The sequence below is a fragment of the Cupressus sempervirens genome, chromosome 3 (assembly GCF_028749045.1).
Source record: "Cupressus sempervirens isolate cs-2001-9-10 chromosome 3, ASM2874904v1, whole genome shotgun sequence".
Classification (NCBI taxonomy): domain Eukaryota; kingdom Viridiplantae; phylum Streptophyta; class Pinopsida; order Cupressales; family Cupressaceae; genus Cupressus; species Cupressus sempervirens.
This window is the reverse complement of record NC_143120.1, coordinates 721,604,374-721,623,592: the sequence shown is the minus strand read 5'-3', so window position 1 is coordinate 721,623,592 and position 19,219 is coordinate 721,604,374. Positions and strand designations below refer to the sequence as shown.

General features: G+C 35.7%; 1 protein-coding gene across 2 annotated transcripts in view; it reads left to right on the top strand.

The window, feature by feature from the left end:
- LOC149568799 (SET domain-containing protein) overlaps positions 1 to 19,219 on the top strand; it is a 97,721-nt gene that overhangs the window by 11,684 nt on the left and 66,818 nt on the right. For both annotated transcript variants that reach the window (XM_089821685.1, XM_089821686.1), the window contains exon 2: positions 11,489 to 11,685. In XM_089821685.1, coding sequence (XP_089677811.1) covers positions 11,489 to 11,685 — 197 coding nt within the window. The remainder of the gene's footprint in view (positions 1 to 11,488; positions 11,686 to 19,219) is intronic.

Sequence of the window (19,219 nt, the reverse complement as noted above, 5' to 3'; positions counted from 1 at the left end):
GTTCAAGTTCTAGCCATTTGAGGGAGAAGAACCAATGAAGTCTATGAAGAATGACACAAGTGGCAATGACTCCTTGAAAATTGTGACATGCTACCCAACCACATTCTTGAGGCAAGATACGTAAAACACACATGAATCCGATTTCCCTCTAGAAACTCCAACTTACAAGCAACTTCTCCTATCCTCAATATCACCTTGTAAGGCCTGTAGAAGGAAGGTATCCTCAATATCACCTTGTAAGGCCTGTAGAAGTAAGGTTTGAGCTTATCAGCCCACTCCTCTTCAAAGACTATCTATAGGGCTGTAATTGAAGATATACCAACTCTCCAACTCTCCAACCTCAAAACTCTATTCAATCTTGGGCTGATTTGTATATGTCTTTTGTTGAATGTGGGCCTTTTGTAGCTTCTCCTTGACAGATCAAAGGATATCTAGGCTCTATGGCTACTGATCCTTGGCCATAGGTGCTTGATTATCTCCTAATGCCAAATTAACAAATGATATAGCCTCATAACCATAAAGTGCCTTGAAAGATGACATGCCTATTGACACATGGTAAGTAGTGTTATAGTAGTGCTCACTGAGATGTAGCCAATGAATTTGTGTCTTTTGCTGTGCTGCTACGTAGTTTGTCAAATAGTTGTCCAACCACTAATTTACAATATTAGTTTGTTCCTTGGTAGCTAGTACTTAGAGTCAACATATTACTTGTCAATTTGAGGAGCTCCATCCAAAAAGCCCTTAGAAGACTATAATCCTTGAGAGGTCATGCAATTAGAATATCTCTTAAAAGAACAACTTTGCAACCTGAATTGCCCAAAATCTTGTAGGGGTGGCCAAAATTTGTGCATACTTGCTTAATCGATCAGCCACCACATAGATACAATCCTCTCCTTGTACTTTGGGTAGCCCCATAATGAAGGTCATGGAAATGATCTCCCATTTTTGATTGGGAATAAGCAACAGTTGAAGTAACAATGTCGAAGGAGCATGCTCGGTTTTGCTTTGCTAGCATGTAGTTCACTCCTTGACGTGCTGCTACACATCATCCTTGAGGCCCTTCATGTGAACTTCTCATGGACCTGCCTATAAGTCTTGAGGTCTTTTGAATGTCTTGCTAGGGGTGACTTGTGAATCTTCCTCAAGATCTTCACCTTCATCTTTGATATTAGCACATAATAGATCTTGTCCTTGTAGTAGATGGCATCATCAACCACTTTGTATCGATCATCTTGAATTTATCCATTTGTCAACTGGTCAACAAAACTGTTCTTGGAGTAGTCCAACAAATGAACCCTCCAATCTATTGGTATTTGAGACAATGGACATATAGTGGGTCTTTTCGATAATGCATTAATCACCACATTGTCTTCCACTTTGATGGTGTAATTAAACATTCATTAATTATACTTTATTTAAGCTTACTTAGAATAATGCATTGCATAGTAGTTTGCCATTGAGACATCTTAATGAAACACATGATGTTGGAGAATTCCACTCTTGGTGGTGGTAGTTGTTATCTCATTCTACTTTATGTGTGAGATCCACATTTAGTGCACATATTACATTATCATCCTCACCAGATGATACACACTTCATTGCATAATGGAAGATGATCCACCATTGGTGGACATGTGATTGCACCTTGTGTAAGTGATATCTTATATTCTCCTTATCATTGTCTTTCATCATATGCAGGCTTATTACGCACATTTCACAATGTAATGTCTATGTCCATTATCAATAATATCGTTCTTGCATCTTAATGCAATTGTCTTGCCATTCTCTTGTGGAAGTTATCTTGGTCTTTCATTTGATCCTTGGGTGTTCTAGAGTAGCCTAAAACTCTAGCATGGTATTGGAGCTCTTAAGGTGTGAAGACCTCTTCTCAATAATATGAATCTTGGCTTGATTCAATTTTGGAAGTAAAATTTGACAATTTAGGCATCATCATTACATAGTCTATTTGGACAAAATTTGGGTTTTGTATTTTGTGGATTTCTATTGTAGGTAAAAATTGAAGCTTCCTGGTACAAATCAGAGGTTGACAACATAATAAGGAGGTCCAAAGACCCCTAAATCAACTTTTGTTTCATCCAAGTCTGACATTTGAGGCCACATCTAGAGCCATCTGAATTTTGGAGGTGTGACAGCAATGATTCAGAAAAAATGATTTCGGAGGCAATTTTTAAACAATGATCTCAGTCATTCGGACTCCTTTTGAGAAATTGCTTTTGTTTTGGGGTAGAATTTCGTGATCTACACAGTAGTGTAGGTGATTTTTGATCTCTATTCTTGCATTTTTTTGAATATCACAATCCCAGTTTTTGCAACTTCTAAGACCTTAGTTGGGCTCATATGGACTCCTTTTTAGTTGCACATTTTTTTGAAAGTGCATAATCTTTTTTGTATTTTCTAGATTTGGTATCACTTGTCAGTGATTGTGATAAGAAACTGCACTTTCAAAATTTAGCTTAGTTTTGCAATTGTAACACATAGGCCTTAGTTTGTTCTTTTGCATAACAATCTAAGTCTATTATAGCTTAATGTGGGGTGTAATCATTTGTTGATCTAAATTTATAATGTATCATTTCATTAATGTAATCATGAGATATGGTAGACCTCCCGCTATAATATTGTTGAATAGGGATAATTATGAGTTATGGTCAAAAGGAATCATCGTACATTTTAGATGGCTTAATCTCTTGTCTCATCTTTATGAACTCGTACCTAAGCCAAAGACAAAGTGGCAGAAGACAATTTGGGAAGATAAAAATGGCCGTATTAAAGGAGATTGGTATAAGTCTTGGTTCAAATTTCTACGATCCATTCTACTCCAAAATCAAGGGTATTTATTGCCCTCATAATTTGGACCATTATTTGGGAACATTTTGGAGATCCACATGTTCCTCCATTCCCAGATGATCATGTTGAAATTTTTTATTTAACTTGATGATGTAGATAATTTTCCCTATTACGATGATACATTAGATGAGATTGAATATAATGCATATATTGAGAGTAAGGATGATCTAGAGGCTCTACTTGCAACTCTTGCTTTTCCAGTCAAGATCACACATTCATATTCTGTTGACTATTCCAATGAGTCATTGCAAAAGATCTTTATTTGTCTTCTTAAATGGGATTCCTGCTTGCTAGATATTGGTTCATTATTTGTGGAGTCTCACATTTCAGATTTGGGAGACATACTTGAGGGGGTTTCTTTTCTCTTTGGTGACAATTTCATCAAAATTGGAGTTGGAGACACTTCTTCACCTTCTTTGGAGATTGACATTCTTGATTCTTCTCCTTACACTTGGTTTGTCACATTTCATGGTTCACTTTAATGATGTGATTGAAACCTTGTGCTTGGAGATACCTATTTAGTCTATAGAGATGCATATTTGGAGACCTTCCTCCTTTCATTTGGATATGGATTCGTTTGTGGCATCATCATCATACTTCATTTAGATTCCACTTCCTAATTCCTATCCAAAATGGGAAGCATTCCTGAATCTGTACTTGGTCTATCTTCTTCCCTAAGGGAGAAGTGTTGTTTGTAGGCATTGAACTATGTTTTGTCTTCAAACAATCACCATTTTTGTGGGAGATTCTTCATTATGGGGGGATTTTAGGTCTAGGCTGATGCTTGTATATACATGATTTAGGTAGTTCTTGGGGGGTCATGAGTACTCCATCCATGCATGCATCTTGTGTGTTTTCATCTCTCTTTTTGTTGAGGGTTTTTCCTATGAGGTTTTCCCTCTTTGTTCTCTCTATGAGAGAATGCATTTCATGTATTGCATTACATATTGTACATGTGTACCTAACTAGTACGATGTAATTGGTAAAATACTTGCTTGATATTAACAAAGACTGAGAGGTTGATATATACAAAAGAATTGAACGATGTTTCCTTAGGAAATGATCATAAAGAATAGAAATATGCTAAAAGAAAGCTAAAGAAAGCTAATAGATAACTACAAACTAACTTGTATTAGAAACATTCTAATACTTACAATAGATTACAAATAGATAACTATTAACTAATAATAGAAGCTATCTATTATTGTAATACTCTCTCTTAATTGTTAATCTATCCACAACCCAAGCTGTCCTCTAAATTTGACAAACTTATCAGGACCAAGAGGCTTGGTGAGAATGTCTGCAGTCTGATTTGTTGTAGGAACATACTGCAAGTCTATTGTTTCGTCTTCAACCAATTGTTGTATGTAGTGACAATGAACATCCATATGCTTGGTTCGTTCAAGGAAGTCTAGATTTTGTGCTAATTTCATAACGTCTTCGTTATCAACAAACAAAGTGGTTGGTCCTGCTGGTGACATTTGCATATCCTCAAGCATCCGACGAAGCCAAACAACTTCACAACCTGCCTTGATTGTCCCTCTGTATTCAGCCTTTTTAGAGGAGAAAGAAACTGCTTGTTGCTTCTTATTGGTCCATGTGACGACACTTGATCCCAAACTAACACATCTAGAAGTTGACTTTTTATTGTCAACTGAGCCTACCCAATCTTTTAGTGAACCAATCTGAGAACTTGATGGTCTTTACCAACACACTTGAAACCAAGAGGCTGCATCATATAGACCTCTTCGCGGAGATCACCATTCAGGAAAGCACTCTTGACGTCCATCTGATGGACCTTCTAGCCAATTTGTGCTGCCATGGCTAGGACTAATCTGATTGTGCTCATCTTTGCAATAGGAGCAAAGGTCTCCTCATAATCAATGCTTTGATATTGAAAAGCCCTTCACAACTAAACGAGCTTTGTAGTTATTCAAAGAACCGTCAAATTTGTGTTTGATCTTGTAAACCCATTTGCAGCCAATGGGTTTCTTCCCTAGTGGAAGATCAGAAAGGACCTAGGTGTTATTCTTCAGACAACTCTGGTGTTCAGATATCATGTCTTGTTCCCACTCTGGAATTCCTTTAGCCTCAGAATATGTTTGAGGTTCAAATACATTGAATGTTGGCTATGAGAGAAAAGTTAATAGTCTTTGTAGGTTTGCTCTTTTTTCGAGTAGTTCTCCCATCAATGAGGTCATCAGCATGAAGATTAGCAAGTGTCTTAGCCCACCACTTAGGTCGGAGAGAAGAATGACCAACATTAGTATCAAGAGATGCTCTATGATCAGGTTCCTCATCTGAAGAATTTGGATCAAACTCAGGTGAAGCATCTAGAAATCTGGGTGGTCCTGCAGGAGAAGTTGGAGGTGTTTGTACAAGGATCGCTAGTATAACTAGAGCCATAGGAGCTATTGGAGCCCTCTGATTAGGTGGACCTAATGGAAGCCTAACTCCCAAATCACGAGCCTTCATAAGCTGGTCTGCTAGATTAGGAATAAGAGAAATATGCATAAATAGTCCTAGTTGCTCATCGAAGACTATATCATGATTGTATAGGAGACAAGATGTCTTAGTGTCGATCAAGCAATAGGCTTTGTGAAGACTATAGTCTCTAGCAAGCATTAGGGATCCAAACAAAAGCAAGGGAGCCAAAATCTTTCAGGTGACTGATTTTAGGTTTGCGACTTGACCAGGCCTCTGCCAGAATCTTACCTTTGACCGCCACTGTAGGTGACCGGTTCAAAAGATAAACTACAATGTTAACTGCTTTTGCCTAAAACTTCTTCGGAACATGTTTGTGTTCGAGCATGGATCGAGGCATCTCGTTGATTGTTTTGTTCCAACGTTCAACTACAATGTTCTTTTATGGTGTGTGGGGTGTGGTTAACTGGCGTTTGATGCCATGAGTATCCAAGAAGCTAGAGAATTCATTAGGAAAAAATTCCCCACATTGTCTAACCTAAAAGTAATAATAGATTTTCCAGACTTTTTTTCAACTAAAGGTTTAAACTTTTGAAATACAGGAAACACATTTGATTTCTATTTAAGAAATTCAACCCACATTTTTCTAATGAAATCATCAACAAACAATAGAAAATAGTTGGACCCAAGAATATAAGGAGTGGTCATAAGGCCGCAAATATCGACATGAACATGCTGAAGTATCTGAGAAGCTTGCCATGAATCATCACTGGTGAAAGGTGTGCGATGTTGCTTCTTAGCGTGACATGCATTACAAACTCCAAGCTACCGAGTTTGAAACTCTGGCAAATCAAGGACAAGTTCTTCTCGAGCAAGCTGAGAGAGATAATGCACATTTAAGTGCCCATACCGCTGATGCCGAAGTGTGCTAATAGAAGACCACCGAGTAGCCATAGCTACGTCTCGAGAATCAAGATCCACTGCAACAATAGACTAAGTCGCCCTATTATGATCGTACACTAATGTGAATTGAAGGTGACATCCAATTGCGGAGAATGTAGCAGCAACTGACTGACTGAGAGTAGATTTAGTTCCATCCCTGGAACATTGTACACATTGAGGAAAATGAGATTCCTCCTAGTAGACTGAATTTGAATGTTGCCTTTGCTGACAACGTTGTACTCTTCTCCGCCACCAAAAATAACAGAATTTGAATAAGACTGGTTGTCAGTGAACTGGTCTTTGGAGTGGGTGAAATGATGAGAGGCACCTGAATCAATGTACTAGGCAAACGACTTCACATTTACCGTAGGTCTTTTAGCCATGAAGGTATAAAAGGTAGATTCCATCTACTTAGTGTGCTTTGTACTGTTCGCTTTGGGCTGCGAACTTGATTGCTTAGATTGAGCAGCTAAGCATTTCTGACATTCAAACCTTCACGTGACCAAAATTGTCACAATAGTTTGTTTTGGTTACGATCTTTTATACTCAACCTTGGTGATGTGTCGCGTGTTTCTATGATGAATTTGATCTGTTGGTGATTATTGCTTTCCAGTGTTCTTGTGTGAAACTGAGGTGAATGGTGTGAGTTTTCTGATATAACCTTTGAGTCTTCGATTAGTTATCTTTAGATTGCTTCCTAGTTGCTTGTATAGGATTGAGGTGATTATGAGTTATTGTTTTTAGGTGATGTCATGGATTTGGTTTATGTGTACTTGATTTTGGATCAATCCTGTTAGGATGATCATATTGGTGAAATCTGTGAATTTTGACCAGTGATATTTCAGTACTTTCTAGTTGCTTGTTTAAGAATTGATGTTTGGTTTACTGTCGTATGAGACCTTTTTCTTTTATTGAGCTTAGGGTAGGTTATCTGTATGTCATGTTGGAAAGTGGCTTGCAATAGAGGTCGAAGCCCTAAAGAGGTTGTTTGGGTAACTCATTGTAGGTTATTTTAATAAGCGATAACATTACATTAAATGAGAGTAAAATGTATTAACAAGAGTCATTGTTCTTTCTTGCCCATGCCTTAAGTGCTAGTACAAACTAGGATGGGAGTAGAGAGGATGCTTGGTTGCGATCTTGCTTTGTTAGTATGCCTTGTCAATACGAAAGGATACTAGTGCCGCATAGAGTCACTAGGGGGGCGGAGTCTAGTCAGGTTGCCAGGGTAACCTTAGAGTTGGCTCATGCGGTTCCACAAGTGTATCTTGATTCAAATCGCTAGGTCCTCTACCCGTTTGCCCAATGATAGAATGCCCTGTCTAATTCTTTTTTGACAATGCTTCCACCCCTTTGACATGCTCCCTGCAAGGAATTTCTTTGTAATTAAATTATTAAATTATTTAATCATAAATAATCATAACAATTAATCTTTCATCTTAATTCCATGAATTCGCGATTAATGATCAACTAACATGTCATCTTCACTTGAAATCATAACGACCAACTATCTTACCATTTTGCCAGATTATATCAAATTAAACTGCCAACTGACTTCATACGAACCTCAACAACTATATTTCAAGCTAGGTCAAAAATTGGGCTGTAACAATTGAGATCTAGATCCTTCCCACCAAAGTGATCAACATGTCTCTCTATGAAGTCAACATATGATGCGATTTAATCATGTCTAAGTGTGACCATCCCATGGTGCTACAATTTGTGTGTAATTCATTCCAAGTATAGGGCTACAAACTCGATTCCTTCATCCTCAAGCATCGGGTTGAGACCAAAGTATGTGTTCACCTTTTGTACCCATTCTTTTTCTAATGTCATTCTGCGTATACAACTAAAGGTGAAACCAAATTTCTATGGAACATTGAGGTATTCGTGGCACTACACTTGGAAAGAAAAAGCCAACAAATGGTAGCTCCATGGGATTGTCATGCTTGGGCAAGATCAAATCATATAATATGCAGACTTCACAGAGAGACTCATTGCTTGCTTTGATGGGAAGGATGCATAAGTCAACTTGAGACCTTCAAAACCACATAAAACTCAATAGCGCATGACATTTTCGTGACTTGGAAGAAACCAAAGCTTAGAGCTTTTATGTCAAAATTATAATGTAGAAGTTGTGTAAGCCATACGAGTATGAACATATGATGTTGTAACCACACACAAAAACCTGATCATACTACACTCTTTTCAAGATACTACCACATTGCTACTAAGATATTGTCAAGTTTCTTTGACATCACTTCCATAATTGTTCACTAGTGTGGACTTCTTGATGCAAATGTGTTGATTGTACAACAATCTTAGAATCATCTTTTGTACCTCGTATGGCAAAATTGATGGATGATGTGATTATGATTAACATATCCCACATGCTGGAATAGAAACTCGATATTGACATTGTACTCTATAGGGCAGATTAACATGCTATCCTGTATGACTAGAGTAGCTTGTATAGCATGTGGAATTGGTAATGTATAGTCTTCAAGCAAAAATGGACAAGTAGGTTTTGATTCCATACAACTTAATCAATAACTTATGACACTTTGGAGCACAACTTCCTTATCCCGTATGGCTCAATTAACAATTCATATGGCAAAAATGTTGAATGTTGCAAGGTAGGCCTAGGCTGTATTTTGTATCATCAAAATGTATTTTGTATCATCAATTATCCTTTAGCATCATATTGAATGTGACTTCGACCACCATTGGTGTTGTTACTTTTTTCTCCCCATTGGTTTTTCTGATAGCTGCCAAACCATTATCTGGCGAATGTCACAACAATTTCTTTGGGCATGTACCCAAGGTGTGGCCTTCCTTGCATTTCGTACACCATAGGTTGCCATCCTTGTTTCATTTCATGCCACCCTTCATTGTTTTGAACTCTCTCATCATCCATAGCATGTCCTTTTGTATGGCTTGGATTTTCTTATTCAATTCTCTGTTACTACTCTCGCTCGAAGAATTGTCGTTGTTGTCAAACAATTTATTTTTCTTTTTCTTCGCCGTTTTACTTTCACTCTCTAAGTCCATTTCTCTGTTGTATCTGCCAACATACGATGGTGGTGGTACAATCTTCGTCTTTCTCCCGAGGGAGGGTTTTAATCCTCTAATAAACCAACGATTTTTGAGCCCATTCGCTAGCGGACTCTCCATCTTCCTAACCAATTCCTTTAGTCGTTGGTCATACCCTTAGACGGTTTCATCCTTCGCTTGTTTAGTATTGTGAATCTCAGAATCGATCTTGTTATCATCTCTGAGCAATGGAAACTGAGTTTGGAATTCAGTGTTAATGGTTGCCCATGTAGAGATTTTTGTTGAGTGATGTCAAAGTATCAGTTGACAGCCACTCTGTGCAATGTTGCTAGAAACTATTTTGTCCACTCATTGTGGTCTGTTACTCTGTTCGCCATCTAGATTGTTTCGCATGTTTTACAGTGTCGTACAAGATCCTCTTTCTTGTCCCCTGTAAACTTGGGTAACCTTTGCTTTTGTGCCATTATAACTATTTTGGTTTGTGTTGGTATCCCCAAACTGGAAATATTCGAGCCTAATAGATTGCTTTGATTCCCATGCCCCTGTGTCCCTTCGATACTTGTAGCTGCACTAGTATCCCTTACACCTCTTCGCTCGACCTCTTCTCCCTCCTTTCGAGTTTTTGTCGCTTTCCTTCATGGGGCAGAGTTAAGTTCCCAAGCCAACTTCTTGTTTCCTTGAAATCTTTCTCTTTGTTCATCCCACGTTGTTCCTCACCGTCAAGCTCTTCACAATGGTTCTCCTTACCATACTCCTCTTAGTGTTTGCCACCAACGACCTTGCTTTCACTGACCACCTCTTCCATGTCTCCTCAACCTCCACCTTCTTTCTACTTTTTGTTGTAGTGATAGTGCTTTCTCGATATAAAAAATAAATCCCATGATATAATCAAGAACACTTTATTAATTCTTTATTTGTGTACAATGCATGTCAACACACAGACATAATCGTATCACTCTGTGTTCTCCTTTATTTGTGTTTTCCTTCGGGAGTTTAGGGGTTTCCTTTTCAATGGGTTTCATCCCTTCTTGCTCCCTTCGGTGATGGTAGTCTTGTAGGATTTGTTGCCTTCAATTCTCCCGTTTGACCTCCTTTCGACAGTGCTGAAGGGCAAGGAATGTTTGTGCTAGTAATCTAGGGAAATGGCACATCAACCGATCTACTGTCTGAATGACTCCGAGGGTGCTCCACACAATACTCTCCAATACTTCCTCTCATGTGGCTTCCCTCCTAATGCGAGTTTGATGGTTGTAGCAACACAACAAAGTCTGATTCTAATGCCCATTCGCCTTCAAATAGTTGTGGGTTTTCCTCTTCTTGCTCTTGGCAGCTACCTTCACTATATTCTATCGTCTACCCCATTGCTTTCCATTCGCCATCCACACTTTCACTTCCCCGAGGTCGTAGAGGCAACAACACCAAATATTTACTAGCGACAATTAAAGTGAATTAATGCATACTACTGATAGAAGAATTATAACAGATACAAACAAGTCCAATGTAATATTAGAGAAATACCATTTCTTCCATTAATATCTATCAAAATCTTCATCTGATTATAATTTCCACACGTAGTGACATGCTGACAATGATACCAATGATGATCTCTTTCATCCGAGAGAGTGTACATGTAACCCCTGAGGGGGTGTGACGATGAACCATCACAACCATAACTATTTACCGCTCTGCCATACTAGTGACCAACAACACAATTAGCACTTAATAAAGTATTGAACGACAACATATCATTATAATTGACAACATAGATTTAATGGTACTTATTTTAGTTGAACATTCTATTATTGGATATTACAATTTGCATTTAGAAATGTGAATCACAAGATTTTTCATTTATCAAAACATTTGAAATTACATAATAGCTAGTACCAAATGTATGGCAAAAACCCTTGCTTATAAAAAATCAAACTATTTTAGTTGGATTCAGGATATCACAATTCACATATTTCCAATTATGGCAAAAGTTGTAGAGTGTTTTTTTATATTAATATTGCAGATGAAAGATTGTTTAATTTAACACTTCATACTAACTTGCATGTGATGAAATTAGTCTCATCTTTGAAACATTTGAAATTTAAATACTTTTCACTCTTAGAACTGGTACTTCTAACTCTTATATCCTATTTAAGATACTTCACATTTGAGATTTTTGATGCGCTATGATTTTTTTGAAATTATTGAGCAGGCAGTGAAGGAAGATGTGCAATTTCTTAGAGAAGATTGGGAGGAGTCGATTGCCCCCCTTACTGCTTCATTTCCGTCTGAATTTCCAAGAGATTGGTTTTCTGTTGAACAATACTTCGCAGCCAAAACACTTGTTGAATCACGTGCCTTTGAAGTTGATGATTATCTTGGTTTTGGCATGGTGCCTTTGGCAGATTTGTAAGTCAGTGTATTGATTCTATTTCTTTTTGTATTAGGAACTCTTGATTAATCTGATCAATTCACCATGACAGGGTTTTATATTGTGAATTCTATTTTATTTGTTGGGCACAAATTTTATTTGTGTATGCATTAACAGAGTGTAGAATGGTTCATCATGATTAATAATTGGCCTAGACATATTACTGGATGATTGATAACTACAGATTTGTCTTTTCCATGTGTTCTTTTTCCAAGTCCTATGCTTTGGAATAACAACCTAGGGGTGCAATTCTATCCTTTCTACAGCTTTATGCAATATTAGACTGCTTACCTTCATGCATATATATGTATTTACACCCTTCCTATTGCCACCACCAACATGTGACACACGTCTATAATGCAAACACTACTACTGAGCAATAAGTTTTTTTTTACTTAATATGAGAATCATATACAAGTCTTAATTTCTGTTATGTACAAATGCAATGCTTTTAATTTCTGTACATTCTAAAATGGTTGACATATAAAGTAGCTTGTAATGGAAAGAAAGAAAGCAAGAAATGTGTAATCAACATGAGAAGAAAATATGGAAGAGGTAGCCATTTCCTTTTCTCACAACTATATCCCTTATGGGTTACAAGGACATTGATCAAATTATCCACAATATCATAATAGTATAGTTACAAGAGACTCAGTTTTGGCACATGTTCGACTGTTAGATTGTTGTCTTAGACATGACAATTTGTTAAAAGAAAATGAAATACATTTTTTAAAAAAGATTTAAAGCTTTTAGTATGCTTACTTCATCAAGTCAATGTTAAAGACATCATAAACCTACGTTTTTTGATCTCCTTTTGGGCTTAGTGGTTGAGTTTGTGTATTTGGCTTAGAAAATTGGTGTTGGGTTGATTTTGGGCTTGTTCTTATAAAAAGTAATAAACATCATGCAGATACACATATGCATGCATTACCTTCATTCAATCCGAATTTCCTATTTACTTACAAAATGTTTATATTTACATTTTAAACCATTAAAAGCCTTTCCTAAATAGGTTAAAAAATACTTTAATAGTTTAAACTTAAAATAAATAAATAAATTATAATTTCACATAGAAGTTATTGTAGCTCCAAATTTTTATTATATAACAATTATTAGAATATTTCTTTAATGGTAATCTTAGTTAGCCTTTGTTTATTAGGTAGTTTATATTTTTGTCTTTAGTTTATGATTGTTTCATAAAAGGAACATCTTTGTAAATTTATATAAGGAGCTTTCATTTCCTTTGCTTAATACAATATCGATTTACCATAACATGGGTATCAGAGTGGGTCAATGGGATTTCATAAAATTGGGCAAATTTTTAATGGAAAAATTCAAGCCTCCATTCATTTGGATTTTTTTTCTAGAATTTTTTTTTTGATTTTTTGAAACAAAATTCGTCGGTGGTATTTTATGAATTTTTTCGGTTCATCTTTGAAGACTTTTGCTGAAAATCGCAAGCTAGGTCGAGGGTTTTGATCGTGCGATTTCTTGGTTTGAGCAAAACTCTTTGATCTTCGAAAATTGCATGTACTTGCATATTCTTTGCATATGTTGTTTACTATGTGAAATCTTCTGTTTTGTCACGTGAAGGTTTTTTTGATGGGTTTTCATAATTTTTCCCTTTGTAAACTTTTTGATGGGTTTTTGTTTTTTTTTCCTTCAAAGTTTTTTTGGTGGATTTGCATAACTTTTTCCCTTAAAAAAATTTCTACTGCATTTTCATAATTTTTTCCCTTAAAATTTTTTTAGTGGGTTTTGATAAATTTGCCCCTTGACGATAAATTTATTTTGGGATTATAATTTTTTCCAAAAAAATTAAGGGCTTGGTCTTGTCAGGGAGGCAGGCCTCTTTGATTTCTGGAAAGGTTTTACCATTTTTTCCTAAAAAATAGTGTTTTGTACACTAATCCATGTCTTGAATTTTGTACCATCTATCTAATCTGTTTGGTCTTTTGATTTTATACTCATAAATCGTTTTTGGATTTTGTAATTCACAAAGTTGCATGGGATTCCTTTGTGAATTTTTACCTTTTTTCCCAAAAAAAAACAATGATTTGTAATATCTTGGGTTTGGCAATATTTACCTTAAAAAATGTGTTTTCTTTGTAGTTTGCTCTTGGGCATAGTGCTCTTTTGCAGAAACTTGGAGGGTTTGCTGATTTTCGTCAAAATCATGGAAGTTGTTTTCGGTGTGCATCTTTGCCTATAAGGAGGGACAACTTTGTTATCCGACATCAGATTAAGCTTTTTCTAATGATTTTTGGCCAGAAGTTTTACAAATTCTTGGAGGGTTAGTGGCAGATTTATCTCAGTGGCAGAGTCAGTATTAGACTTTTGTCTCTTGTTGCAGAGCATTTTGAAGAAGGGGATAACCTTCTCTATCTGTTTTAGACGGATTTTGTCTATTCTTGGTCATTAACATTCTACACATCTAGGGTGGGTCTCAAGAGTAGCTGAATGTTCTGAAGAGTTTATGATCACAACACTTAAATTTATAAACCAAACGTATATATAAATGAAACAATTTGAATATATAATTATAAAACAACGGATAACACAATAAGTTACCCTGGAAAAAACCCTCCTCACCGAGAGAAACAATGCAACCCACCAAAAGTAGTGCCTTTATATTGAATTCAAAGACACAAAATGTTCCTCGTGATTGACATCAACTTATTGTCAAACAAAAAATAAACAATTATCAGAGATTATACTGCATACAATATACTTAGAAGTTCATATAATCAGTTGATCATTTGTTGATTTAAAGTTAACTCTGCTATATAGTATCAAATAAATATAAGTGTATCTTGCAAATTCAGACAAATACGATAGTCTCCATATATCACAAGGAGGATAGAATCAACACACATTAAACAAGTCTTAGAAAATAGATGACCAACTTCACTTTTACCACGATAAACTTCATTGTTACTATGATAAGCTTCTCACACAAAACATATCTTTTTGCATGCACCTGTAATAAGCAGAGGTAATACTTTCTTGCAAAGTAATTCTTAAGTAACCAACAGATAGGAGAAGCACGATAATACAATTGAATTGTTGCAAGTGTCAAACCATACATCATAATGAACCAACATTGACAAGAAGTGCTGTTGAGATCATGAACTGATGGAGAAAGGAAAAATGTCGTTCATAATGAAGCAAAACAATTAAGACACAAAATCGGCAACTTATGGTCAAAGTAATACAAAGTCCCTTGTTACAAATAAATTATGCGGTGGTCTACCCACCGCATAATTTATTTGTAACAAGGGACTTTGTATTACTTTGACCATAAGTTGCCGATTTAAATGCAAAAAATATATACAAAACTATATTTAATATTCTAGTATATTACAATTGTGTAAATATTATATTGAATGAATTATCATACATTTGAAATATATTGCAACATTAATAAAATGTATAATATAATATACATAAAATATATAAAAATATATATAAATAACAAGATACAAAAAATAATAATTTATACCAATATTAAATATAAGATTCAATTAACAATTTTTTTCTTCTTTTTGATAGGCAAGAGGCCGAAGCCTAGATTAATTACTATTGTTATTTGGTGAGATTTATTATCATTATGTGGTAAGTTCAAGTAGACTTAAACCCAAGACCTCCCAGATGAGAGGCTCACAAGTTACCATTGTGTTGTATGCTCTTGCCTAATAAAAGATAAATATGAAACTAAATGATAAAATTAAAAACCTTGGTGCTATTGAATGATGTAACCATTTCTCTTCCAAAAAACATATACTTTATAAAATGGGGAATAAAAATGGGAAGGTTATATTGCATAAGTGCTCTCGAAATAAATAGTAGAATATGTGAAATCCTCTCGCTTAGTTTTGACATGGCTGGTAGATTTATCGCCATCTTTTCCAATTCCGTAGCTATAGGTAGGCACAAAGGCAACAAATCCAAGCGCGGATGGAGATCCGATTAACCTGTTGATCATTAAGAAGCGACATCACAGTCTGCTGCAACATTGGGGTGTTCATGGGAAGCAACAATATCAGAAGCGAATCCTATATTTGTATTTTTTTGTGTTTTCTATGTAGAAATAATGGTTCTAGGAGGCATCCGTAGGGCTTTTGTGCCTGCTTCGACCTCCCCTAGCATTTGCCTTCGGATCTATAGCATGCCAGGTGCATCGGTATCTAATCTTTAATCCATTAAAATACTCATCTTAAAGAATGCTTGAAAGAAAGATAGACCACTCACATTGGCCTTTCCTTCCTTTCGGCATTTTAGCTAAGAATGAAAACTAGATCGATTACATGGATTAAAATGACCAGTAGTAGCTATGAATTGTGTAAGGTAGATTTGTTGGGTGAGACGAATGGGATGATGAGTGGTCAATTAGAAAAAAAATGTAGAGAAATGACTAAGTTGTAGTTTTAAATTTTTTTCTAACTCTATTGAATTTGAAGTGGGTTTACCTATGTTTGTTTCAAATGAACTCAAGGAGGCAACAAAACAACACCTGGTTGTATCCCCTATCATAGTGCACCAATATCCAAATTGGAAGTGGATCACACCCAAGCCTAGGTTTTTTTTTAGTAAGAATAGGTAATATATTAATGAACTTATCAAATTGAAACTATGTTGATCACATACACAAGTACAAATCAATTAAGGAAACAACATTCTTAATATATAAAAAGTACTCTTAGGAATACAAAAGTAATGGTTCATAAAGTCCATGGCATAAAAAACAAACATCAAAAGTATAATTACAATGTTCGACAGGGATGCGTGCCCTATGCTTTTAGGCTCGTACCTGTCTTGGGGACGAAATGGGGACAGATTTTTGCCATCCCCAAAGCTGTCCCCTTTCTGTTAAATTCGGAAACATCCTCAAAATGGCAAAAAAATTTGGACAGGAAACTTGGGGATGGCTAGTAGTACCAGGGATGACTTTGTCGTCCCCTAGCCGTCTGCGAAACTTCTAGCCGTCCCCTTTTTTCCAGCTAGTCGGGTAAAGGAAAAACACTAAATTTTGCTTTTTGTGTGGGTCTGTAGTTGTCTTAAAGACATAGTAAAAATGTACAAACCATATTTGTCCATTAAAACACTAACTCTTCTACCCATTTTAAGATATGATGTACTTGCTAAGAGAGGAAAAACAACATAGAGCAACAGCAGTAGCAGCAGTGAGGAAAGATTGCATTTAGTATTTCTATTTACTACTTACTATTTTAGTAGCACTTTTCTTTATTCCATTCTGATTTCATGCATAATACTTGGAGACTTTAGGCATTTTGATTTTACTACGTATGAATATGTTATGTTATAATGGAGGTATTTAGTATTTGTCATTTGATAATTTTCCATGTATTGATCTTCTAAAATGTCTATGGTGAATGATTTATCAATGTTATGATTTGCATACTTGAATTTTGTCTCTCTATATAAAAAAATCCTCTATGTTTTTAATCGCCGTCCCCTAAATTTTGGCTTTAACCTATCCCCGTGCCGGAAACACATCCCCGTCCCCTAAAATGTCCTAGTCACAAAAACTCCGTGGGGCATAATAATAATTACAGTTGAGAAATTTGCATCGCTTGGCCCAACATTCATAGCTCCATGATTAATTTTCATGGAGTCAAAGATAAGTTCTTGATGTTGATTTAGCCATGCTATTTGCATGTTTGTGAGTGACATCAATATCAAAGGAACTTGCTTGTACTTTCTTTGCTTCCCACTACAACAACTGCCTTTGCCTCAAGATTAGCTTGTGTAATATAGGAAAAGCAACCCTATAATAACATTTACATTAACCGAGGTAAATCGTTATCCCATACAACATTCAAGAGAAATGAATGAGCTTGGCTATTGTCACAAGGAAGAGCCAAGGTGTCCTAGATTCACCTTCTCTTTTAGTTGTTAGTGGTCGAGGATTGGTTGAGTGTAGGGTAAACTTTAAGAAAGCGGCCTCCAAAAAAAGATATTAAAAATTGGTGAATCTTTCATTATTGTGAAAAAACAAAATTATTTCTATTGGCGAATCTCTCAATTTTTTATTCTAAATATGATTAATATTGGCGATTATTTTCAAATTATAATTTTTTTGTGTAAAATATTGTCGAATCTCAATAATAATAGGAAGCTCATTAATCATCATGGAATATTACAAATCAAAATCGAACATTTTTTTACCTTGTGGAATATTATGAGGATCGTTACATATACTTTAAATCAATAGTGAAAACTAAATATTGGTGATATATCCCTAAAGTAATTAATAATTATGATAATTATTGGTCAGTTCAATTTAATTTCTCCAATAATATATTATATTTAGGTGACTCAAATCTAATCATGTAACAAATATTGTGGCGAATATTTGAGTTTAAATTATTCAACAAAATAAATTATTGAGCGATTTTAAATATTCTAGAACTAAATTTTATAAAACTATGGCGATTTAGGTTGTATCAAATCTTAAATTATTAGCCAAATAACTTGCCTACACATTCTAAAATTAGCCAATTTGCGAATATTAGCCACTAAAAAATACCTTGGAACTTGAGAGTGTGTGCAATGAACTAGGTTAAAGAAGGCTAAATTGAACAAGTTTAACATTATGCAGACAATTCCAAACAAAAGGACATGATTTGAAAAGGAGATATATAGACAACTTGATGCTAGAATCAAGATTTGATTGGGTAGGACTCATGTGCTACTTGCTAGTGCTTGCAAGCTGAAAATTTAGATGTGATTCAGATCAGGATCAGCAAAGATTTGGAAACATGGCATGACAGAGGTTAAAAGGTTGTGTTGTATAGGGGCTTGCCTTAGTCAAACTTTGTGTTGGTGTTCTCACCTCCACAACAGCAATGATGCTGATAACAATTGTATGCTTGGTATGAGTAGAGGCAAAACTATAATATGTATGACAATGATTACCGTAAGCACGAAACCCTTTGTTGAATTTTATGTAACGTGATGGTGATTTGCTCTCGTAAAGTCCCACAAGATGCTAGTGCAACATGATAATAACAATGAACAATAAACCAATTACAGAAGATGATACTTGATAGAAAATTGTTGTATGCTTGATAATAGCCTCCGACTTCTTAGCTTGATTGATCTTGAATTCCAGAGCTTGAGTGAGAAATATTCTTAGAAGGGGATTGTAAATGAGAAAGGAAGTTGCTTCTATATGCAACTAAAACCTTTTTAAAGATGATTATTCAAAAAAGGTCAACATTATTGAGGGTGCGAAGCCGACATCTAAATTTTTGAAAATTGGGGCTATATTGCGAGGACACTAGCACTGGGGTGCTAGTGACCTGCCTTATCTGGCTGTTAAAAAGGCTGTGCACTGTAGGATTTGATCATGTTTGCTAATCAAGGTTTCAGACATGTACATTGTCTCATGACCAATCGCATATACTAAAATGGGTGCTGACCATAGCATGAAATTATGAGGCATGACATTTACAACCTTACATTTAGGCCCCACTTTAGCAGGGGTAT